The sequence below is a fragment of the Hermetia illucens genome, chromosome 1 (genome assembly GCF_905115235.1).
Source record: "Hermetia illucens chromosome 1, iHerIll2.2.curated.20191125, whole genome shotgun sequence".
NCBI classification, from domain to species: Eukaryota; Metazoa; Arthropoda; class Insecta; order Diptera; family Stratiomyidae; genus Hermetia; species Hermetia illucens.
Window position 1 is genome coordinate 37,198,810 of NC_051849.1, and position 26,448 is coordinate 37,225,257.

A 26,448-nucleotide genomic window follows, 5' to 3' on the forward strand; every position below is an offset into this window, starting at 1 on the left:
CAATTAGCATTTCGTGCACTTTCTTCGGGTTTTCCCAATCGGCCAGGAACGTACTAGTTTTGTTTGACAATACGCCATCTTGGATTTGCAAATTTATCGTCAGAAAAAAGTAGTCGGGCGGGACGGTACAATCGAGTCGCTAAAACTGAGTGAAATTCGCATTAATTGCAGCGAGAAACGACCGAATTGAATGGTACACGGTGTGAAAATTGTCGAGCTTGTTGCGAGTGATCTGATTCTTGTGTAAATACGGTCGCTGTCTGTTTCCGGGCATTGATCTCCTGCGTGTAAAGCATCGCCGTCTCCGCCGCCGCCGCTGTCATTTTCGCTATCATTCGTGATAAAGTTTTGTCCAGTTCTATTTTCGCTGTAACTGCTGGTGATATTCGTGTAAGGATTGCGATTCTGGTGACTGTGAGGACTTGGTGTGAATGAAAACGGGCGCAAGTGAAGTGTTCCGGCAAGCGTAGAGCCAAGTGAAAAGGATAACGTCCGGGGGAAAGTCAGAATCCGAAGCAGGACTGGGAGTTAGACAGCAGACGGTGGCCAGTCAACTCATGAACATTTAAAAGAATCTTCCGGAGAGCGGATTTCTAACAGGAACCGGAATCGTTATTGTTCCGGAAAGGTAGGTGGAAGTGTTTTACGTGCATTGGTTACCAATTTCAAGTGCTCCATTTTCAATCCCGTCTGATGTAGGTGCACAAACAGACCCCTCGAAAGGAACCTAAAACATATGTTGCTCCTTGCGCAAATCCACTTTGCTCAAACGGATCCCGTGGTTCAACCGGAAGTTTGTTGAAAAGCCACAAAAGGTCTTCCAAGAAATCTTCTGAATCGCTTGGGCTGTCCCAGTTTCTTCATTACGCTTGCCAGGGCGCTTGCACTGCAGCGCAGCCGTAATGCCGTTGGGCTGTTTGCCGGTCTCTTATCAGAGCCATCGTCGAATTATGCTGTGCGGCTTAAGTCTGTTGGTCTGCATCGTGTGTTTGGGCAGCTGCGGTCTTGGCGGCAGTAGCTTGGAATCTCCAGTTATGCGGCTCGGTTGGTCTTGATAAGAAAGTTAGTTCCAACGGCGGCGGTGCACATGCTTCTGTTTGCTCCCGGCATAGTTGGAATGCTGGTGGAAGTCATAGAGTAGTGCTCAGTTGGCGCCTGAATGGAGGTCTTGGTCATCAGTTAGCGCATAAATGTATGAAGAATATTCGAGGAAGTTGTGGTGATTCAGAACATAACAAATGCTTGGTTAGAGTTATGTTGCGCTGTAATAACTGTACAATGGAGTCATCAAGTTTCTCAAGATAATATTATGGTAATCAAAGCGAATTGTTTATCTTCAGTGCCTTTAGCGTTTCTGAATAGAAAACGTAGCTGACGAATTTGTGGCTGCATTGTAAGGGAAGCAGTGGCTCTAGTAAGTTGATTCGCTAATTTCCCACATACAATGACAACCTTACTCAAAACGGAGTAAAGGAGGCTCGACTTGTTTTCAGGAAACTGCTGTTGATAACAAGTCGAAAACTCTGTAATCAGAAAGGGGTACACCAAGCTATTAGCGAATGACTTTTAATGACTAATTTATTTGGTCTGTTAGGGGTGTGAGGGATCCCAAGTCCACATCTACTTGCTGTTGAACAGGACCAGAAAGGGTGCTATCTAGGCAAGCTGGGGCGTTTACATTTGAAGCATTACGTAATGAATTTGGAAATTTGGAGGAGTCCAATCAATCCAACCACCACAGGAGGGATCTGTTGCTTCGTTTGCAACAGTGAAACATTAGGTGACAGTGATTAGTGAAGGGAGCCGTAGCTCCAAGCACTCAGAAGTTCAAATTTCTCCATTTGGCATTTGGCTTCAGAGTGGACTTGACAGTGAATGATCGGATGCCAAAAGCTGGTTCGGGCTTCACAATTGTGGATACTAAAACTTCAGTCTGTCACCTTCGTCATTCCTAGCCATGCTTGAGAGCCCTGGCATTAGGCATTACGAATGTTTCGTCCAGACGGCAAAGTTTCTGTAGCACTTGATGGCAACTCCTCACCAATTGGCTTGATCTGTCGTTGCTGCTTAGTGCTGATTATGCTGCCCGACTATCGAAAAAGATTCGAATGGTGCGACCCTTCCATTTTTGTCTCAAACATAGTTAGTTAGTTAGTTTAGTTAACTGGGGGGAGTCGAAGCTCCGAGCACTCAGGCCATTGCTAGGCCCATTGTACTATCCCTGTAAGTTGCCTATTCAATGGCTTCCCGCCTACGGTGTTCGCAGGCTTTAGCGAATCTTAGAACATTCTCCAGAGGCAGAGAATGTGCAGATTCTTCATTGACGAAAACCTTGCCAAGGTGTCTTCGTCTGAGATCTGAGGATGCCGAGCAGCTGCATAAAAAGTGCAGGGCCGTCTCCTCTTCCTTCTCACATTGGCTGCACATAGCCGAAACCACTACCCCAATCTTTTCCATATGGTAGTTTAAGGGGCAGTGTCCCGTCAAAAGCCCTACTAGGGTTTTCATGTCCCACTTCTTGAGGGACAACAAAAATGCCGCTCTAGTGGCCCTAGGCTTTCATAAGGATTTTCGCTTGCCGGCAAGAGTCCAAATTTCTCCACTCGGTTGCGTGAATCCTTGCAATTTCACCCTTCAGGGTAGACTTGACAGTAGATGGTCGGATTCCAAGAGCTGGTTCTGGCCCCACCATTGCGGGTCCAGACCCTTGGCGAGCTAGTCTGTCAGCCTCCTCATTACCGGCGATGTTAAAGTGCCCCGGCACCCACATCGCCCAAGTTTCAGGAGTTGATGACAACTCCACACCAGCTGGCTTGATATGTTGTTGCTATTTAGTGCTGATAATGCCGCCCAACTGTCGGAACAGATTCGAATGGTGCGACCCCTCCATTTTTGTCGCAGGCGTATATCTCCGCCTGGAATATGGTCGTCATCTTTCCGAGGGGTCGGGCCAGTTCTATACTCGGATTCTCCGAGAACACCCCTGCGCCCGATCCATCTTCCATGACTGACCTGTCGGTGAAGATTATTAGGTCTGTAATCTGAAAAGACTCATGGCCACTTGTCAACTATTCTTCTCTTTCGGTGATTACGACAGTGTATGTTTTTTCAAAGACGAATCTTCAAACCATATGATCGGTCGGCATCAGGGCTACGGGATGTTTTCCAAGGAATTTCCAGATAGACGCATGACCGTTTGATTGGCCGCCTTTCCACGCCTCAATGGTATCGAGCCTATATGCGTCGTTGGCCGCTTTCCGTTTCACCTTCAAGTGAATGGGGGGTAAATTTAGGATAGCTTCAAGTGTCGCAGTTGGCGTAGTACTCATTGCTCCAGTAATACTTAGGCAACCAAGTCTCTGAATCTGCGTTAGCAGCTTTCTGCTGTTAGCAAAATTCAGTTTTAGCCACCAGACGATGCATGCATACATCAAAATGGGTTTTATTATGGATGTATACATCCAGTATATCCGTTTGGGTGAAAGTTCCCAGGTCTTACCTATCGCATTCCTACAGCACCAGAGCAATCTGCAGGATATCTGATATTGTTCCTGTATATAGTGCTTCCACGTTAACTTAGAGTCGAAATGTACTTATAAATACCTGACTGTTTGTGCCAGTTGGATTTGCACCCCTGCTAAGGTGGGTAGCGTGTAGTTGCCCCACCTGACGTTCCTAGTGAACATAACCAGTCCAGTCTTCCTAGCGTTCACCGTGAGTCCATTGCGGAGGCACCAGCTGTGGATTACATGCAGAGTTGCATTCAAGCAGTCACATACTGTGTCCGCAAACTTGCCGGTAATTATTACGACTAGGTCGTCCGCAAATGCTTGCGCGAAGACTTTTTGCCCTCCAGGAGCCACAGCAGGGTAGAGGAGGAGAGAGAACCCCTCCCTGTGGGCAGTCCTTGAGACATCCTGCTTCAATAGACTTCTGGCCGACTGATATGTGGATTTTTCTCCACTCTAGCATGTGAAGGATCCAACTGATTAGCAGCGGTTCGATTCCATGCTGTCTTGCCGCATCACAAATTGCCGCGAATGAGGTATAATTGAAGGCACCTTCGATGTCCATGAATGCGCCTAAGGCGTATTCTTTTTCGGACATCGCCTTTTCAATTTTTGCCGTAAGTTCATGGAGTGCTGTCTCCGTGGATTTGCCTTTCTGGTAGGCGTGTTGCCTATGGTGAAGTGGCCACTTAGGAATGTGTGTATCCCTTACGAACCGATTTACTAGTCTTTCTAGTCCTTTTAGTAGAAAGGATGTTAGGCTGATCGGTCGAAAGCTTTTTGTGTCTGTGTAGGTGAGTTTTCCTGGTTTGGGAATGAACAACACCTTCACATTCCGCCATTTAATTGGAATATAAGCGTGTGCTAGGAATGCACGATATATATTCCGAATGTGTAGACCCAGGGCATCCATTCCTTCTATTACTAGCGCAGGGATGATGCCATCCGGACCTGTAGACTTGTATCTATGGAACGAGTTAAATGCCCATTACACTCGCTCCAGTATACTACTTTGCATGCCAGATTCCAGTCTCTCGGTTGAGGGCTGTATGCACCTGTTGGCCCCGAGATTAGATTTTGGATGCTCCCTGGGAAGTGTACTTCAAGCAAATGGTTTGCCGTTTCTTCATTGCTTTCTGTGTACTTCCCACTCTGCAAACGTAAATAACCCAGTTTCTGGCTACGTTCTTTGACCAGAATCCGCTTCAGCTTTGAGGTTGCCTCAAGAGAGTTAGTCTGTTCGCAAAAGCGTCTCTAAGATGATCGTTTAGCCGATCTTATGCTCTTCTTTAGAGCCTCCTGTGCCTCTTTATAGCGATTCCAGCTAGTGCTTGACTCACCCTTCAGAGCACGATTAAGGAACATCCTTGTCGTTCTCCTCTGTTTTGCCAAATCTGAGTTCCACCATGGTGTTTTACCCTTCTTTGGCATCTTGAGTGGACAGATTTCTTCGAAAGCTTCTCTCATGCTAGTTGTGATCATCTGGGTTGTTTTCTCAATTCCAGCAATGGATTTGATGCGTTTCCCAGGGATTGTGACTCGGGCGCTCAATTCTATTTGATACATCACCCAATCTGTCTTCCTCGGATTCCGAAAAGGAGTGAGTGGAGGTGGATCCATGCCCATAACGAAATCAATGCGTCTGTGATCCGAGAGTGTGATATCGTTTGATACTCTCCACTCCCCGACCAGAGCTGCAATGTCAAGGGATGTCACCGTGATGTCGATGACCTCTCGCCTGACCACGTTGAAGAAAGTGGGTTCATTACCCACATTTAAGATCTGCAAATCGGTTCCTACTAGATACTCCAGTAGTCTCGATTCTCTTGCATTGATGTTCGAACTTCCCCAGCATATGTGGTGAGCGTTGACATCACATCCTGCTATTACCTCCATGCCTCTACTTTTGGCATATTGGATAGCTCTGATGAATGTTCCACTGGGAACGTCTTCTACGTCGTAGGGAAAATATGCAAAGCACCATAGTATCTCTCTATCTCCCTGTCATCACATAGGTCGTTAACCAGGTTAGCCTGGAAGCCTTTGGAGACTACCATGCAGGTGCAGGGTCGATCGCTTCCATTGGCATGCAGTAGGTCAGTATGTTGGAAGTTTAAGCCCCTGACTGCCCTATCAACAACCCACGGTTCTTGTATATCTCAAACATTCTTCTGCTGTCAATAAAATGGCGTACTATATATCTCCGCCTGGAATACGGTCGCCATTTTTCCGAGAGGTCAGTCCAGTTCCAGAATCGCATTTCTCGAGAAGATCCCTGCGCCTGATCCGTCCTCCAAAACTGACCCGTCGGTGAAGATTATTAAGTCTGTAATCTGAAAAGACTAGGTCCCAAGGCAAAACATATCCACGATGCAGGATAAAGCCTGGGAAACTCCCGTTGAACCAACACCTACAGCTCTACTACCAAACCCTATTTCCACCTCCACGTGGTGATCCCTGGGAGTTCTTTTTTAATGAAAATCTGCAGACGGAGGAGAAAGGGGAGTCTTCCTCGCATAAAAACGGGACAAATTGTAACAACCGGACCCTCCAAGTCGGTGGTTGGGTAGAGCTGATAACCTTACATGGAAAACCGATGTTACGAAGCCACGGAGAGGATGGATTTTACAACGACCAGGAGTTCGGAGACGGGTATTATTATTATTCTGTTAAGGGAAAGTCGCACCGCGTCCTTAAAGAACTATTGCGCCCCTTCTACTGGTTATAGTGTACCTATTGATCATAGTATCTCAAACAGGCCTATAGCCGCCAGGAATTTTAGTATGTTCCCTACTTCCAGATGTTTCAGCTTTGCATCTGGTATTAAGTGTTCTCCCAGATGCCTCGACCTACTTTGCACAAGTGGCGGACCCTGTCCCAGGACGTGTATAGAGATTGCGTCACACTCCTCACAAAACCTATTGGCAGTGTCCGTAGATATCCCTAACTTCCCTAGGTGAAAGTTCAGCCAACAGTGACCAATGAGAATTCCCACTATGATTCGGAGGTTCTTTTTGGTGAGGTTTAATCAATCCTTTGTGCGCATGGGTTTGCATCCCACAATAAGCACCCTGGACTGCTCCATCCTTGGTAGGCCCGCCCAGTATAGTTCCCTCAACCGTTCTTCTTCATTTCTTAGATTCATAGCCATGAAACCGTTTCCGATTCCACAGAAGGGTTTTGGCCCGTGTAAAGGCGTCCCTGGTTCCTTCTTGGCTAGTTCGTCCGTTGCCTCGTGGCCTTCTAACCCAACATGGCCTGGAACCCAAAGTATCCAGACCTTGTTGGGCGAGCCGAGTGTATTCAGTCATTCAAGGCATTCCCATACCAGTTTAGAGTTCACCTGGTTGGACCTAAGTACCTTGATCGCTGCTTGGTTATCAGTGAGAATAGCTGTTCTGCCCCCTGTAGTTCCTTTGGAGATTAAAGGAGACACAGGTTCTTGTTCCACCATGGTACATCTCTTGATGACTTAACTGTCTTAGCCGAACAGCGTCAATGACGACTGTGATGAGATTTTCCACCACTGTTTCTAGTTCCAGTTCGCTCCTGATGTCACCGCCCCCTTGAAGGTGGGCAATGTTGTTGTTCAAGTGCGTTGCGTAGGATTCCCAATCCGTTCTTCTGGGATCCCTTATTATTCTTTTTATTTCGGAGTTACCCTCAATATCGAATCGGATTATCCTGTGATCAGACATAGAGGGTTCATTCGACACCCTCCAATTCTTGACCATTCCGTTCATTAGAGTATTTCCTAGAGTTGTGTCTAGTACCTCCTGTCTAGTGCTGGTCACAAATGTTGGAGTGTTCCCTAAGTTATGTATTTCTAACTTATTGCTAAGAATAAATTCAAGAAGCTACTCACCTCTACGATTGGTGTCGCTGCTTGGTGGTGGGCGTTGGCATCGCAGCCGAGGAGAAGTAGTAACGCTCTCTTCTCACAATACTTCGCCAGTTTTGCGACTTGTTCCGGTGGAGCTCGGATTCCGTCTCCTGGGAAGTATCCCGATGCCACGATTGCCACTCGAGTGCTCCTCCCGGCTTCCAATGAGACTTGGATAGTCACATGGTCCCCGGTTAAGAACTCTGAAAGACATATGTATTATAAATTACGTTTAAGAATTATGCAAGCTCTTGGTTTTTCACAAGAGGAGTCCCAAATTACCTGCATGTTTCCTCCTTGCAGACCGCGAATCTACCCCCGGTACACCTAGGGCTCCTTAGCCACCACTATTCTAATATTCTCCTTGGAATTTGCCCTTGGAATTACCGCAGATGCAGCTTTCGCATGTTTGGAGCTCTTCTCCACTGTCGAAGTATCGCCCTCCTTCTACGGCATCGCACTTTCTTGCGCATCGCTGTCCACCCTGAGCCCTAGAAGTGCTAGGCCTAGGCCGTCCAGCTTCTATTCTTCACTGGGCAGCAGGTATACCTCCCTGGTTGATCCAGTCCTTTCCACCTCTATGGCTTTTGAGACTTCTTCGAAAACCTCGGTATGCTTTCACCCGGTGTCTCCTCCCCGGTGTTTTTTTTGTCGGCTTTTCCCTGTGCACATGCACGGGTATGTTGGCAAATCGGTAGTAGATATGGCAACTTCGACGTTTGATTGCCTCCAGGGATCGGTCATCTACGCCGATCGTGAGGAGTTTATCCTTGCCCTCCACCTTGCTTTTGAAGACTCACCATAGTCGAGTATGGAGATCTTCATTCTGAGCGATTAGGAGGTCCATAAGGTCTTCCGTTTCCATTGTCGGGGCTTTTGGGAGAAAAACTGTCACCATGTGGGCTCCTGGTATATCATCCCCAGCATATGTTGACAGTTCCACCCCTTCCTAGCCTGGCAATCTAGGAACTATGGTTCTAATCCCCTCTGTAGTGCCATCCGTCGCTCAGTCCACCAGTATAAGGCCTGGTCGAAAGCGTATCCCGGTGAACACAAGTTTCAAAGTCCATCCCTTGCACATCTGCCTGACGACAAGGTCCTCATTGGTTTCCTGCTCCTCACGAGTGAGTACTTGCTCGGGAAACATTTTTGGCAGTATGGCCACTCGAATGCCCTTGACCACACTAGCATAACTAATGGTGGGCTTCTTGAATCCTGCCTTCACTACTGACCTACCCGGGTTTTCTCCCCCCTTGGGTTCAGGTTTGGATTTTTTGGGAGCATTCCCTTCATGCGGAGGATGAGGATGATCCCACCCGGAAAGGGTAAGGGTAATATATATCGTAGAAAAAGAAGACGAGGCAGACCCTGCCTAACATGGAGCGATGGCGTAGGCCAGGACGCCAGACAGCTTTTAGGGATATCGCATTGGTGGACCTCGGCGCAAAACCGGGATTTCTGGAGTTCCTTATTAAGGCAGGCCTAGACCGGATACCGGTTGTTGCGCCGTTGATGATGATGATTCCCTTCATGCCGGCTGATCTCTGCTGCTCCCCACTTTCTCGGCTCCGGTAGAGATGGCTTAGGTCTGTCCTGAGCCTTCTTAAGGGCCTCTTCTGGTTTCAGGCCTTCCTTCAGATAACGCAGGTACCATTTAACACCTGCGCCACTGAGACCTATCTCCTTCCTGACCTCTGATATATTTATCTCAGACGTGCTTTTGCTGGTTCCTGATTTTTGAGCAGTGACGTTTGTTGGTTGTTGTCCACGCAGTATACCAATGTTAACCTTGGATCTACTGCTTGACGTGCCAACTTTTCCCTTCTTGGGTGTAATCACTTGGCTCTCAGTATTTCGGAGGTGTGCCTCCGCCTGATTGACCAGTTTTTGTGCGGTACGGGGCCCCGCTTTGTTGGTTTTCGTATTCTTTTCTTTGTTGCTTGTACTCATTTGATTCCCACGAGTATGGGGGTTAGGAGGTCCACTGTGTCATAGCCCCCCGTAGCACGGTAAGGTCCAACTTACTCACTGAGGCGACCAGGTATCAGTGAGGCTCCGTTCGAATATAGTCAGTTATCCCCGACTGCAAACTATCCAATGGGCACGGTACGCATAACACCCTGGATTGGGGGAGGTATTTTTCGACTCCCTAGTCTAGATCCGTAGCGTTTTGTTAATAGTAAGGTCACCTCATACAGGGTGTGGCTATCATCACTCACTAACGGTCTTGGTAGACGAGAGGCTTGGCCCCTGAAAAGCCACGCACCGCCCCAGAGGAGAGACAGCTCATCCTCAGAGAGAGTTAGGTTGTCCTCAGGGAACTATGTTCCGCGTCAGTCTATGCTGCAGTGCACTGCTTGCAATTGTTTACCCTTGTAGGAGTTAAAGTCTGATCTGCTATCACCACTGACAGCGAACTTCCTATTCTTTACTTAGGTATCAATCAATTACCAAGTACTATCCCAGCTAAGTCCAAATCATTCTTACTTCCGTTTCACAGCGGCTATGACTAATCCCGCAAATACCGTCAAAGTCTGCTTCGATATTGTACACAAGATAAATGGCAACGAAAGCCAGACCTTTATGCACATTAATCTGTTCCTACATCGCTTCCGTTGGCCGCTATTAAATTATAAAATTATCTTTGTTATCACATTAGCAAAGTTCGATAGAGCGACTGATAAGCGGCTGCAAGTAAATCGCTTTCGCATGCAACAAGGGTTCCTGTCAAGTGACACCTTGTAGTCGCGCGTAAGGGAGGACTGTCCATTGATTTAAGCTGAATCTTGGGTTCCTGACCGCTTGAACCAGATAAATATCTTTTTGAATAGTTCTTAGGAGCTCAGTAGTATATAGTATCTATCGTTCTGAATTACAATTAGAAAATTAAACATTTCAATATGCTTCCACTTTCAGACACAAATCGGCGATACCAGGAGGGACGGATCAGCATCGACGGATTGTTGTTGCGTGTGCCACTGAACGACATACATTTCGATACGCGTATATTCGAGTGTTGTCTCGCGATTGAGTGTGTGGAATCTTTGCGTGTGTTTTATATTTAAGCGAAAAAACCTAATTAAGCTAACAACAACGAAAAAATGGGATGTACTTCATCGGCCGAGGAGCGAGCAGCCATCGCACGTTCCAAGCAAATAGAAAAGAATTTAAAGGAGGATGGCATCCAGGCGGCTAAGGATATTAAACTTTTGTTACTTGGTAAGTAATGAAATGAAATGGAAATTGCCCTCGTCATAATAATTTATTTCTGTCTCTTATTTTTATGCATAATGACTTTGTTGTTGGCTGGCGCTGTTGTTTCCAGGATCAGGTTCAAGCGCTCGCCACCCTCCGTGCGTGTATGTGGTGTCTGGGATTAATCATAACCATACATTGCGTCGATGATATAAATCGTATGAAAAGAATGAATACTTTAGTGGTTTATTCTATTCCGATGCTTAGTTACGAGGACCCTATAAAAAGCCTCGTGAACGAGTGTGTTCAGGGAAAAGGTCAAGTTGTCTCTAAACACATCAAATTGCTATCAGTTCATTCCGCGTGGCGATAAACCATGTTCTCGAATACCCTTGAAAGATTGTTGTGTTTTATAGCTGAGATTTATAGTTGTCATATTTGTATGCATTTATTATATTTGTGGGTTGTACGGGGTCCCTTTTTGAATTTGGTAATGACGACAAGAACGCAACGACGCGTGTCTTGAAGATAAAATATGTATTTCTTGTTAAAGGAGAAAGGACGAATGGGATTTTAAGGGACTTTTTATGTCTGGTCTTGCCAAGTAGCTTGAGACTACACAAAAACAAAAATGTTTAAAACTTAAATTTGCTATGCATGAACTGTAATCGATGGTTCCTGCTGGTGATAGCCTGAGAAACCAAACTGGCGATATTTATTAATATTCACTCAAAGTGGGTTTATTGGGTGGATGACCGAGTTTCCTTCGCGTGCTCGAAGGTTTCTCAACTTAGTTATTAAAGAAACTTTTTCCTCTTTCATTTTAATCCTCTTAGAGGCGGTATCATGGTTAAAGTGGTTGAGGTTGCTTGGCGATATTACTTCGTCCCTGAGTTCGAACTCTGTCACAGTCATGGATGTTCGCATGATTCACTGAGGGTCAATTCTCTGTTCAAACCGCCCTAATCTTGTACGGGCTTGAGTCAAAAGCTCTCGTGGCCAGATTTTGTTGCAGGAGGGTCAGATTTTCCTTGACTTGACCCAGGTGATGTGCCTTGGCCATGTGGCGTCAGCGGGTGTTAAGCAATGCGAGTAAATTTTATTACTGACAGTCGTCATCGGGAGCAGACTGCGCTAACCGAGGGACTGCCAAAAGCGGAGTCCGGCCTGGCTAATACCTCCGTGTGTTCGTTCCCATCCACTCGTATGTTCCTATGACCGGAGACTAAGAGGAAGTAGACTTTCAGTGTGTTGCTTAGATTGCTCAATGAGTTTCTTCACTGCCCCACCAGTTTGAAGAATGACCTTAACAGCTGCTTGATTGTTAGTCAGAATGACTGTTACTGTTGGGGCGCGGATCATACTCCAGTTGTCGACAGGCTTCAGTACCTCCGTTTGGAAACTATTGAGCTAGTGAATTTTGTGTGTTTGGAAAGCCCACCCCAAAATTCTTCTTGGAACTTGGTTCCAGTTAACCCGTTGGGGAGTTCCGTCCCCACGTACTCGAGGAAGGTGATCAGACCCGAGTCTGCAAGAAACTCATCTGAAGTGGCTCTGCCACGAAGCCTCACGGGAGGTTATCTGGTACCATGGGAACCGGGATGGCCCTCTAAGAGCATATGCTCCAGGAGAATTCCTGGAGGATGTGCTCTCGGCCCAGTTATTTGCGGTTGGCCCCCTAGTGGGAGTTTCATGGTGGTTGTGGTTATGTCTACATCGCGGCCAGGGCTCCTCGGAGCTCGAGCGTGGACTTGCGCTGTACAACTCGGGCGCCGTACTCCTTAGTTGCGGCAGAGGTGTTAGATAGGCCTCGCATCCACTGGTATAAATGCTGAGCCTGCACTCAGTATAAAAATGGAGTGCTTGCATGGCGGGGCTCTGATTGTAGTCCCAAAATCAATCCGTGTCCGAAGAGGACCGTGGGATTATGCCTTCACGGCAGGTACTCACGTTAAACCCCCAGGAGTTTCATGTAACTTGGCTTGCGTGTTGCTTAGTCCACTAGGAATACCCAGAATACCTGCAGTACTTGGTGCAGGATGTTACTATGGCTTTAGAGCTTTTCTGGTCAGCATTCAGACTCACGAAGTCATTGCACGATACTGCACATGAAACATATGAATGTTCAGTGAAGGAAAGTGTAGAAGCACATTAAGGATATCTACCAGCCAGGACTGCAGAGCCACAGGAGTACCTGTACGTGGATTCTTTCGATCCTTTGAATTTGGTCCTATTGTATTTCGTGTTCGGCGCCGTCCACTACACAATATAACGGTACATTAGGATAGGGTGGAACACAGCTATGTGCATCCGAAGAACCATCCTCGGTAGAAGACCCCCATCTCCTTAAGAAGGTCTTCTTGTGACAGTAGAGGGTTATACATGCCTTTTGACTTTCAGTTTCGGGTTTAGTCTCCAATTTAACTTTGGATCCACGCTCCCCGACCTCAAGTCGAAATAATGCAAGCTCGATGCTTCAGGTATAAAGGTTTTAAGTTCATCTTGTGTGAGAAGCTTTCTATTTATGGTTTTCCATTCGTGCATAGCTAAAAATTCAAAATAGTCCTTTATAAATTTCCAATTTGCAAGATACCAGGGTTGTTTCAAAACCATGGTTTCCAACGCTGTAACTTTGCTGCGCGTGATGCTATGTGAAATTTGGCAACGCCGTCTTGTTCCTTCACCACTGATCCCAACAACAATCGTCCGTCTGCGGCGGTCAGTACCGGCTTGACAGTCATCCGCGGTGGAGCTCGTCACCGCCAGATGCGAAATACGTGCGGTCATCCAATTTTTGCACGCATAAAAATTACCACCCATAGAAATTCATGGCCAGTTAAGTGAAGTATATGGGAAAACGTGTATAAACATTCAACATGCCCGAAAATGATGTAGGGAGTTCGCTGACGGTTGCACGGACATCAACGATGAACAACGACAACAAACAAACGAAGGACTTAATCAAGGGATTTGGCTGATAAGTCATTGCCCATCCCCCTTAAAGCCCTGCATCCAGCGTTTTCCATCTGCTTTCGAAGTTGAAGGCAGTCAACGATTCGACACGTATGACGAGTTGCAAGACGAAGTTTCCAGTTTTCTCAACGGGTTGGCGGCGGACTTCTTTGAGGCGGGAATGCAAAAGTGGATTACTCGTTAGAAAAAATGCGTAGAAAAAAATGGCGACTATGTAGAAAAATAGTTTAAAGATCAACGTTTCCAATAGTGTATTCGTTTTTTCAAATGAAAAACTGCTTGCGCCTGAAAAAAATGAGGGACCTTATTTTTGAAACGGCCTTCGTACACACACGTACATATTAAAGCCATAAATGTTATCATCATCATCAACGGTGCCATAACCGGTATCCGGTTTAAGCCTGCCTTAATAAGGAACTCCAAACATCTCGGTTTTGCGCCGAGGTCCACCAGTTCGATATCCCTAAAAGCTGTCTGGTGTCCTGACCTACGCCATCGTTCCATCTCAGGCAGGGCCTACCTCGTCTTCTTTTTCTACCATAGATATTGCCCTTATCGACTTTCCGGGCTGGATCATCCTCATCCATACGGATTAAGTGACCCACTCACCGTAACCTATTGAGCTGGATTTTACCCACAACCTGACGGTTATGGTATCGCTCGTAGATTTCGTCGTTATGTAGACTACGAAATCGTCCATCTTCATGTAGGGGGCCAAAAATTCTTCGGAGGATTCTTCTCTCGAACGCGGCCAAGAGTTCGCAATTTTTCTTGCTAAGAACCCAAGTCTCTGAGGTGGTTTATGGTTCGTTGTAGCGATTGGACAGCGTTACGTAGATAGCAATGGCTATCTTCGTGATGTCTCTCTTCGTTATTGGTATCTGATAAATAGCCTTGCGGAAGTTTTTAATGATGGATAGCGAGAAATTATTCGGAGTTGTGTAGGTGTTGAGATGCCTGTAATTGCCGGTGACTGGACACAGGCATCTACCTTTGAATCGCGGTGGAGCGACATGACTCAATGATGAAAGATTATCGGATGATGTTTTGCTCTTGAAGCTCTTGAAATTGCTTCTTGACGACCTGGAGTCGAGTATTGATAAACTTTTCGTGCATTTTCCCGCTGTTGACTATGTTCGCCTGTAGAAAAAACAAGTCGGGAAACCGGAAGCTAGACGCTTCAGGTATGAAAGGTTTTGTATATTTCTTTTATAAAGAGATTTGGGTGTGCATTTGTCCCATTAGCATATAGCACGTAAAATATGCATATATTATGTGAAAATAGCCACTTTCAAGTGATATTGACATTCATAGTCTCGAATTTGCAGAGAAGCGACAGCTTTGACCTAGTATTACTTTGTTAGTAATAGTGCGATTTTTACCAAATTTGGCAGGATCATGATCTATGCTGTAGTGTGAACTTAAGGGGGGTTTTCCTGTCAATTACTAAAAATTAAAGTAATGTACTATTATTAACTTTATTTGAACAGGTATCGGTATGGAGGGTATTTCGGAGCCTAGGCACCATATAGTAACAGCCCCCTATTTTTTTCAGATTTTTCGGTTGAGTAATTTCTGAGAATGGGTTCGTTAAAAAAATGACCACTTTCAACCCCCCGCACCCCCCACCTTTTCAACAAATGTCAAAACTAAGACTGGCTTCGAAAAGTACTAATCTAATAATTTACTTTGATAACTAATTAATGTGACTAATAATTTAATTTGATACCCCACATGACTATATTTGATGAAAAAAAAATTTACACCCTCCCTTTGCATGTATGGGGACCCCCCTGAAACTCGTCGTAAAAGGATGTAACTCACTATATGCGTGAGCGTTCACAGTTCCCACCGTTCTACCAAATTTGGTGCCAATCGCGACAACCGTCTCCGAGAAAAATGCGTGTGACGGACAGACAGACAGACAGACGGACAGACAGTAAACCGATTTTAATAAGGTTTTGTTTTACAAACAAAACCTTAAAAAAGCGATGCAGGAGTTTTTCCAGTTGCATCAGTCTGTTTTTCATTTCTTTGCTGATATTTTTCTGGAGCAAAATTGCACACTTCATCACTGCCGTGCATTTCTTGATAAACTTTGCTTCTTCGGCTCTATCAGAGACAGTCTACTGCGCTACTGCCTGGCTTATATTCGCGTCCATCTGCTTACAGTTGCAGCGATTTTCTCTGCGCTATTTTCCAGAACAGGAACACTGCAGGGTATTGAAGTTGCTGTCCCCACACTGGCAGCCGTATAACTTTGCGAGACTTCCTCCTTATTTGGACGTGCGCATTCCGCTATTTCGTTGGGTGTTTCAGCTTTTGCTGCTACTTTTGATGGCCATTGCGGCTAGCGACGCATTTTCGTACTGTGCCCAAGCGCAATCAATTCTTCCTCTTTCCTTGCTATTTCATTAATTTCGTCAATTTTATTGTTTTTGTTCTCCAGGCAAACCTTACCAGCACACCGAGCGGGCTGCAATAGTTAGGAGCGATTATACTTTCGTAGATAATGCCTTTACCTCAGCTCAATCAGGCCTGACTGACACTTAGTTGATCCCGGATCTTACAGACAGATCAGCACTCGCACACTACCTGACCCAGACCCTGAAGGCGCTGGCTCTGAATACACGCCACAACTACCATCATCATCATCATCAACGGCGCAACAACCGGTATCCGGTCTAGGCCTGCCTTAATAAGGAACTCCAGACATCCCGGTTTTGCGCCGAGGTCCACCAATTCGATATCCCTAACAGCTGTCTGGCGTCCTGGCCCACGCCATCGCTCCATCTTAGGCAGGGTCTGCCTCGTCTTCTTTTCCTACCATAGATATTGCCCTTATAGACTTTCCGGGTGGGATCATCTTCATCCATACGGATTAAGTGACCCGCCCACCGTAACCTATTGAGCCGGATTTTATCCACAACCGGACGGTCATGGTATCGCTCATAGATTTCGTCATTGTGTAGGCTACGGAATCGTCCATCCTCATGTAGGGGGGCCACAACTACCACCTGGGCTCATATCACCTCATCGACTCCCAATGTGTCCCGATATGTAGTGCTCACTCGTGGTTCGCTATTCACCCAGACATTTTCTCAAGACAAATATCTAGAACGCAGATATACTGCCAGCTATGAGGTCAAAATTGCTTGCCACCTCGGGGACATCACTCCCCGCATCATGGGCAACCCATTAAAGATTGCAGATGAAACCTGAGGGTCACGAACTTGGGTTGGCCTTTAGCGAGTTGGGGTTGCTTCTTTGCTAGCTGTTGATCGTTGATCAGATCGGTGGCCTCGTTCTCGATCGTCCGCCGTTTAAAAGCCTTGAGCCTTTTCAATTATCACTTTTGGGGGCTGCAAATCCACTTTATGTATTGAGTGTCGTCGAGTTTATTGATTCCTGCAAGCGTATGCTCCTACTTAGGATACTGCTTATACTTCTTGTCGTCAAGCTCTAACAGCTTGCAGCTCCTTGGCGGATTAGTTGGCGAGTTGGCAAAGCATTCCTGCCTTCAGGTGGGCATTTCTTTCAACAGCTGGTGGGTTCAGAAGGATGTCAGGAATTTCCTGGATGATATTCGCGTTGACAGTAGCGGCGACCAGGTGGTATTTACTTTTGCCCTGGTCAATGCAGCGTATGTTAGACGTCGAATCCACATTAGGGAAACAGATCCCGGGGTTCTCCTTGGAGTAAGTTGGAATCTTATCACGATTGCTGGTGAGCAGATGCAGGCTGACACCCTGGAGCACAAGAGAAAATAAAAGAAGCAGGAGATAGTATGTCATGACCTTCTCGAACTGAGTCCGATGCTGACGGCATTGAAAGAATGCTCGAAATCGACCTCGAACTAAACGTAAACATTAGATTTTGTTGCGTGCACAAGGCTCGGCCTCAAACCGCAACCTATTATGTTGCTTTTCTTTTATGGCTGACAAACATTAATCTTGGCGAGAGATCAAAAAAGATACTCATCCTCCTGGCGCACAAATTTAAGGATATCTCCGGTGAACTTTGCTGAGCCTGAGGAATCAATAGATGAAGTTGAGATCCAAAATCACGGGCGTCAATTAATCGAAGAAACCGAAACCAATTATTGAACAAAGGATCTGTCTGAGATGCTTGTTGTCCACATTGCTAGTCTGCTGCTCTTTATTGTCGGGCGCTCGTCAGTTTTTATTGGATGTCGCTTGAGTGCAAGCTTCCTGGAAAGTCGTGGGAGAATCTGAAACTTATTGCCAGGAACCGGTCTGGTTGGCGCGCTTTACCCCACGTAGGGATTTTTATGATTATCATTAAATAAGAGAGACCGCTCGAAAGGACATCTGACTGTGCTTTAAAGGACCCTCCGACATAATATGGCTTAAACGGAAATGTAATATTATGAAAAGGACACAATTGTTTGATGAAATACGAGCAATGGGAGGTATTCGGAAATTTTCAAAACTTAGCGTCATCATCGCATGTAAACACTTTCTTATTACTCTCCTCCTCCTCGTCTTAGTATTTCACCACTTTACGAATATTGAGTATCTAAAGCTATTCATCAAATCCGGTATTTATCGGTTAGTGGAAAGTCATTAACAGTAGGCAACCTTCTACCCACAATTTCGAGTGAAATAAATTCCGGCTATCTTTCGGTCAAATCGCTCATAATTTATTTTCCTAAGAACTAAGTAAGTCATGCCCATCTCGAATTTTTTTATCTACAATTGCTGAGCATTTCATACTTTCTTAATCTTAAGTCCTGGGCATAAACACAGCGGAAGCAGATTAGCTTGTTCAGAGACGCTACATGAACCCAAGGTTTTTCCTTTTCTTTTTGCCATTTTGATGTATACTTTCTGCGAACTTTTGTTGGCTTCTAAAGCCGACTTTGTTAACACATTATTTAAATAATTTCGCGTTCAAACACATTTCGTTCATGTGTTTATCTAGAGCGATTTTTTTCTTACAATTTCTAGATAAACAGTGATGATATGTTGCTACGTTGCTACAGTTGGTTAGTTTGTGGTATGGTTTAAGGGGATGGTCTCACTTGAGTATGTTTTTCCGATTGGAGAGGGCATGACCTCTTATATAGTTCCATTGTAGCTACTTTTATTGCAGCTGAAAGAGGACGCAAACACTCCGGGGTAAATATCTGATCTTACTCATTTTCAGGACTACTTTTGCAGGTCCTTAATATGGTTCAACGATTTTTTCTTGAGTTTATCTACCGCTCAATGTGGTCCTTAATAATTTTCCTTCAAAAGTTATTCATTTAGTTAGTCCTTTGTACTTGTGATCGAGGGTACTTTAACGCATTCTGTATATTCCAAGCGGTGCCCCCCTTAAGTATTACTTAACTCTTAAAAAATGCTCAGCTTCACTTAATCCCCATCTGTGCATCTCCAGGCGTCCAATGTATCTTTTTAATGTGCTTGTGCTCGTACTGAAGCGGCAGCAAGCTCTTCTGATCCATGCGTGATGCGAATTATTCTCCAATCCGTGCGGAACATCTTCATATAAATATCGGGAACTTTCATCATTTATAAACAGAATGGGCGAATGGTTATTATTTGCGAATCCTTTGGTCATTAAACGTTATCGCGGACATCATGTCTGATGCTGTCAAGCCGCTGATTTGAAATTCGAAATGGACCGACAGAATCTCTCGAATCGCAACCGCAATATGGTCAATTGCCAAGCCTATAATGCCGCGCGAGGGGTCTACCCCATTGCAGTGAAGTTGCGAGTATTTTCCATTAATCATTTTCGCTCTATTTTTACAACAATGGGTGAACTATGTAAATCATTTAAATGTGTTTTCCGGCTATTCACTCTTTCGTTCTACAGTTGAGTGATTTATTTATACTGAACAAGTCTGAGGGATTGATGCGCTGATAACCCTTCTTTTAGGGTGAGTGCAGGCTATCGTGCTTGTTGATGGGAAAGGCTTTCTTTCATAAATATTGTATGCTGCAGCTCCAGGGGAGGGAAGATGATCACGGAGTCAGTGCTAGTCCAGAAGTAGGTGATTACTAGTGGATGTTATTTATTGGCTTTAAATAGATGTTTTGTTTTAGTTAACTGGAATGGCTTGACCTTTTCTTCGTGTTTAGTTTGTTATTGAACTTTAATCGCCATGCCTTTCGATTAAGCCAAACATTTAGTGGCAGTAAATTGAACGTTTCAACCAAACACTAATCACATTTGTTTTTCTTGACCTATAGGAGATAGAATGTGGAAAACAACCATTCATTTATTGTGTGTAATTTATAACTAAAACGGGAAAACATTCAACCTGAATCAGTACAGATACTTTGTCTGATCACCATACATATCGTCTGAGGAATTGTTGGTTTGGAATTGTCAAATGGTAGCTCCTTTCACCGTGTGGTTGCTGAATCTATTCCTATATATGGGGAATTAGTGTGTCCACCGATTCTTTTGCGAATTGCCTCATTGTTGTTGTCAATTATCCAGTGCCTATTTTCTTGTCCGTATACGCTGTGCTCTGTATCTGTTTCATGTAGATTATACAAAGGGCACACGAAGGAAGCACTAACTCTCATATGTGAGTACTTCTTTCTAAACCGTTCTTGTAGGCAAGACAGCAAAGTCGCTCAAGCCATGACTAATTTCTGACACTATCTCGTGTCTCCGATATTGGAGACAATTCGTGTTAGCGATACGCTAACATCTGCCCTTTATTGTCTTATTGCCAAGATGTTTCTTAAAATTGCTAATTGTGCCAATCATCACCCTCAGGTACCTAGTATCCAACCTTAAAGTGATGGTGTGGCTACCAACTGGAATGCTAACTTCATTTCTTTTTCTACGTCGATCAAGATTGCTTTCGCGGTTAGGTCAGGTTTGACCATCTCCAGCCACTTTATTCATCATCATCAACGGCGCAACAACCGGTATCCGGTCTAGGCCTGCCTTAATAAGGGACTCCAGACATCCCGGTTTTGCGCCGAGGTCCACCAATTCGATATCCCCAAAAGCTGTCTGGCGTCCTGACCTACGCCATCGTTCCATTTCAGGCAGGGTCTGCATCGTCTTCTTTTTCTACCACTGTAGACTTTTCGACATGGGTCATCCTCATCCATATGGACCGGACGGTCATGGTATCGCTCATAGATTTCTTCGTTATGTAGGCTACGGAATCGTCCATTCTCACTGGCTAAGAACCCAAGTTTCCGAGGAATACATGAGGACTGGCAAGATCATAGTCTTGTACAGTAAGAGCTTTGACCCTATGGTGAGACGTTTCGAGCGGAACAGTCTTTGTAAGTTGAAATAGCCTCTGTTGGCTAACAACAACCGCGCCCGGATTACATCATCGTAGCTGTTATCGGTTGTGATTTTCGACCCTAGATATTAGAAATTGTCAACGATCTCAAAGTTGTATTCTCTTATCTTTATTCTTTCCGTTTGACCAGTGCGGTTTGATGTTATTGGTTGGTTGGTTTTCGGTGCTGACGTTGCCACCATATACTTTGTCTTGCCTTCATCAATGTGCAGTACAAGATCCCGCGCCAATTACCGCCTGCTCGATCTGGATGAAGATAGTTTGTACGTCTCGGGTGGTTCTTCCCATGATGTCGATATCGTCAGCATAGGCCAGTAGTTGGGTGGACTTAAAGAGGATCGTACCTCTTGCATTTACCTCAGCATCACGGATCACTTTCTCGGGGGCCAAGTTAAAGAGGACGCATGATAGGGCATCCCCTTGTCGTAGACCGTTGTTGATGTCGAATGGTCTTGAGAGTGATCCTTCTGCTTTTATCTGGCCTCGCACATTGGTCAGGGTCAGCCTAGTGAGTCTTATTAATTTCGTCGGGATACCGAATTTCCTCATGGCCGTGTACAGTTTTACCCTGGCTATGCTATCATAGGCGGCTTTAAAGTCGATGAATAGACATGCATATTCCAACAGTTTTTCCATCGCTTGCCGCAGATAGAAAATCTGATCTGTTGCTGATTTGCCTGAAGTGAAGCCTCTTTGGTATGGGCCAATGATATTCTGGGCGTATATACGGTTTCTTACCAGGGCAGAGGCAAATCGTCAGACGCTGCCTCACCTCTGCCCTGAGAGCAGCGTGACAATAGCGGCTCGCAGATGTTGAGTGCTCCTTCATATAATTCGTAGAACACGACATGACTACGAATTATATTGAGCGCAAATTCGCCTTATTGACCAGAGCTTGGTCAGAGCTGAAATATTCGTTTTGAGAATGATGGAGTCCTAAGTCCGCATCAACTTAATTCTTCTACGAATCTACGAATTATATAAAGGAGCACTCAACATCTGCGAGCCGCTACGGTCACGCTGCTCCCAGGGTAGAGGTGAGGTAGCGTCTGACGATTTGCCTCTGCCCTGGTAAGAAACCGTAAAGCCGCCATTGCTTGCTTTTTTGAAAAGTTTGGGTGCAAGCCCTAAGCGAGGGGTCCGTGGACCAGGAAATAGGGAGTAAGTTGCTCCCCATTTGGTCCGGTCCAGCATTAAGTTGATGCGGACTTAGGACCCCATCATTCTCAAAACGAATATTTACATTCATCGTCAAATCAGCCGTTCCGACTCCTTTTGCGGCTGGGGCTGGGGTTTGTGGCCGTATCAATGATAACGTTCTTCAGGTGGTTGTGAAGATCATTTGTTGATGCTTTATCTCCAGGTCCTCTGTTCCAACGCATCTCCTGTAACGCTGTTACATCAGCCCTATATTTGGACAGGGTTTCGGCTAGCTGTTCAGCAGCTTCATCTCTGTACAGGGAGCACACGTTCCATGAGGAAATGCGCAAATCGTTATTCCGTTGTCGTTGCCGGGTTCGTCGTTGTGTAATCCGTCCAGTTCGGGGCTCCTGTTAAGGCTTCGTAACAAGTTGTTCTCCGTGTAAGGTTGTCAGTCCTACCCAACACCCAACCTGGAGGACCACTTTATTATGATGTTTATAGTCTCACTATCGTACATTTTAAAATCTCCAGGAGGTTGCTCGACGATAAATGTAGTCATGTTATCTGCAGAACCGATTATAGTCTCCCTCTGCACCGTAAAGATGAGGACCACATTGTATGTCACGTTCTACAGAAGAGGATCTAGTTCTGGAAAATGTAGAACTCCTATTGTGACAGAGTACTTCTTAAGCAACTTGTCAGTGCGGTTTTAGAATGTCTTCTCGGAGAGGTCATCCTTCATAAGCTTAATCAAGCGCCTACGGACACGAATAGGCACTGGGCTCTTAATGAATTCCCAATTGGTTGGATTGAATGTAACTTTGATGTCGAACGTCAGCACGGAAGGACACAAGCTGGTTTTCAATATCACTTTCCGATAGGTCATTCTAGTACTCTATGAAGAAACAAAGGGTCTGTCTGTTTTTTTTTTGTAAAGAGAGTTGGCTTCCTCACATTTTCCGCTTTTCACAGTTTTCTCTGGGTTGATGTGATCATTCAGTTGATTTTCCTGCGATGTCAGCATTTTCCGGTATCAGTGCTTCACCTAAAGTTTCCTCTAGGTTTCTCCTCTCATCTCTGGGTCCTCGGGGACTCCCTCGGGCCAACTGGGCGAATTGGCCAATTTGAACCTGTAGAGGAACTGGCGATATCCTCCATGCTCTATCAGAAACTGGTTGAGTTTATAACTAATCTCCCCATGTTGTCTCCCCAGCCACTCCTTGATGGTAGGGATTAGGGTCCCAACGCTCCTGTCATCTAATTAAAGATCTCTCCCTTTCGGTGTTCTTCGTGTGCGACAAAGGAGAGTATATATTCATCATTTTCTCTGATATCTGAAGGCAGAACACACCCTCCCAAATAGGATTGGCAAAAAGCAAGATCGAGTTCACCATCCTGGCAATAAGAGGCCTACAAATATTCTGTAGCTCTCTCACGTTCGACATTATTCTTGCCAGGGATATACTCGCCGTCACAAGGGTATTGCACGTGTTGTTTAATAGTTAGCGTTTAAAATATCCTCTCGGAGAGGTAATCCTTGATAAGCTTCATCTGGACAGGCCAGAGTGGATTTTTACGTATCAAAACCACCCCTGACTCCCCCTGAGCAGCTCATAGACTAATTCGATTAGATCTATGGGTGGGAGACACAGAGCATTGAAAGAGTTACTGGGAGTACTGAATTGAGTTCTTACAATGCCTTCCGATTCTCGGGTAGAAGATATGAAGTTACCGTGAAACGTAAAGAGAACTGAGATATCCCAGAGGAATGTGTAGTGGGATATACGGAAGTCTTCTACACCGATGGCTGAAACAAAACAGGACTCTGGAGCTGGCTTTTCCTTTAGGGCGATATGCGGGTCGTAGTTCAAATCTCACTGGTGGCAGTGGGATTTGTATCGTGATTTGACGTTGGATACCAGTCGACTCAGCTGTGAATGAGTACCTGAGTCAAATCAGGGTAATAATCTCGGGCGAGCGTAATGCTGACCACATTGCCTCCTACAGTCTACTGTGGTGTACCGTTACGGTCTTGAATGAAGTGCTCTAACACACTTCAAGGCCCTGATCGAATATGGATTGTTGTTCCAACGATTATTATTATTATATGAGGATGATCCAGCCCGTAAGGTCTATAGGGACAATATCTATGGTAGGAAAAGAAGACGAGGCAGACCCTGCCTGAGATGGAGCGATGGCGTAGGTCAGGACAAATTGGTGGACTTCGACGCAAAACCGGGATGCCAGGAGTTCCTTCTTAAGGCAGGCATAGACCGGATACCGGTTGTTGCGCCGTTGATGATGATCTGGCCACTGTGGCGTAGAGGGAAATGGGATCTCCGATGCTTTAGCAAAAGAGGATTCAATCTCCCCCATGCCAGGTTCGAAACAGGTAAGTGTTTAGGATCGAGTAATGGTGAGCGGCGTTGGGAAAGAAACGACGTTTAACATGTCCAAAACCTTTTCAGATCCTTAACTGTTTTTGAAAGAGGGACGCTCGAATTTGCTTGTATTTTAACTGGGTCCGGTTGGATGCCTTCAGGGGTAATGAGTTGGCCGAGGAATCGCATCTGCGGTTGAAAGAATTTGCATTTTTCAACGTTTTAATAATAATTCTAATCGTTGTCGCGACAATTCAATTGGATCCGGGCCTTGAAGCGCGTTAGAGCACACTCCTACAGTACACTGTAGGAGGCAATGTGGACAATATTTCGCCCGCTCGTAATTATTATCCTAATTTGACTCAGGTACTCATTCAGAGCTGATTTGACTGATATTCGACATCCAGTCATAATAAAAATCCCTCTGACGCCAGTGAGATTTGAACCGCGCTCTTACCACAAAGCCATCCGGACATAATCTGCGTTAGAGTCCGCAAAATCGTGGATGAGTGGACACTAAAATGTCTGTAATCGTTACAAGGTCTCCAGTTGCAATTGGGTTTAGGGACCATGTGAAGTGACGAAGAAGAACAGTTGCAAATGTCCTGTTTAGGAAGTTCCTTATACTCTTTTGGCGCAACTGTGAACTTCTGCGGTGATAATGGACGTACCTTAGAAGAGATAGGGAAGCTAGTAGTGTTGATGTTGTGCTGAACATCACGCTTAAAGAGCTCAGAGATTACGCTCGATAGTGATATTTCGGCATTTTGAAAAATACATGGGTCGGTAACATTTTCAAAAACGGTGGAAACAGTGTTGGGCATGCAGGTTGAGATTATTCCCGATGATATAAGAGAGGTTCTGGTATGCGGGGAGAACCGAGACTTCAATATCTCTATCGATCAAGTAGTGGCGCTGGCTCTACGGATCGTAAATTGCCAATATCTGGTCCTCCTTTTCGGGAGGCGTGACCTAGTCCTACTTCCTGCAAGCAATGCTTCGGCTGTCCCTGAGAATTTAGCAACGGTGGCATCGTCTGCTACACCGTAACCACTTGGTTTGACGTGTCACTGGACACCTTGCCGATCACGTTTTTTTTTGCGCGTGGCATCCATCGTGACCCCGGCTAGGGTGCCAGTCTGCGAAATAATGCTGTCGCATTCTTTTTTTCACGACTTACGAACCACGACATTGAGCCAGCTCTTTCTTGTTTTCACACAGGCTGCGATTTCGAAATTCAATTGTAGCGATTGCGAATTTAATTGAGCGCTGAGCATGTCGCGAATGCGAAAAATCGTAGGAATTCGATTGCCTTAGAAAACTTCAGCACCTTGGCTTGGCGTCATCATGTATGCGGCATAATCCGAGACTGCTCTAAAGGATTATTTTTTCGAAAGTTTTCCGTTATTTCTGAGTTAAACTTCTTCCCTTCAGAGGGAATAATTGCTGGGAAATTTTCAGTACAAAAGCACGCGATCTGTATAATCTTCAGTTGGAACTTCTTTGGGGATATCTGTTCTCGGTTAAACCGAGCCAGGTAGGGAGTGTGAGGTTTCTTTCGGACTCCTTGTAGACTTAATCTTTTTATGATTTTGTTGAAAACAAAATTTGATTAAAACGATTCACTGTCTGTTTCTCTGTCACATGCACATTTCTCAAAAGCGGTTGTACCGATTGACACCAAATTTGACAGGAAAGTGGAAACTGTGAACGCCCAAGCATGCAGTAAGTTATATCCTTCTATCAGGTTGTCCACAAAGTTTTCGCACAAATATTAATGTGACAATTAAAAAGCAATTAGCAGACAAACCAAAACAGCAGGTACAACATGTGATATCCCAATGGAAAGGTCAGAGTCCTAACTATAAAATGCATGGTAAATTATCCTTGAAGGATCAGTGTTGTGAAGGATATTCAAGGATAAACATGGAATTCGACAAAGTACATTTTCGTCATTGCATTTTGTACGAGTTTCAAATGGGGACGAAGGTGCCGAAGGCGATTGAAAATTTGTCGAAGGTATTCGGTGAAGGAAAGGTAAAGCGCAGGACAGTTTAC

General features: G+C 45.2%; 1 protein-coding gene across 2 annotated transcripts in view; it reads left to right on the forward strand.

Annotated features, from left to right (window-relative positions):
• The first annotated feature begins 73 nt into the window (after positions 1–73).
• The window catches only part of LOC119646928 (G protein alpha o subunit), a 138,326-nt gene continuing 111,951 nt past the window's right edge, over positions 74–26,448 (forward strand). Inside the window, exons 1-2 of one of the 2 annotated variants that reach the window (XM_038047609.1) lie at positions 74–628; positions 10,309–10,611. In XM_038047609.1, the coding sequence (XP_037903537.1) occupies positions 10,494–10,611 (118 nt within the window). In that variant the 5' untranslated portion in view covers positions 74–628; positions 10,309–10,493. Of the gene's footprint in view, positions 629–10,218; positions 10,238–10,308; positions 10,612–26,448 lie in introns of those variants that run through there. The other variant, XM_038047610.1, reaches the window with a different exon arrangement.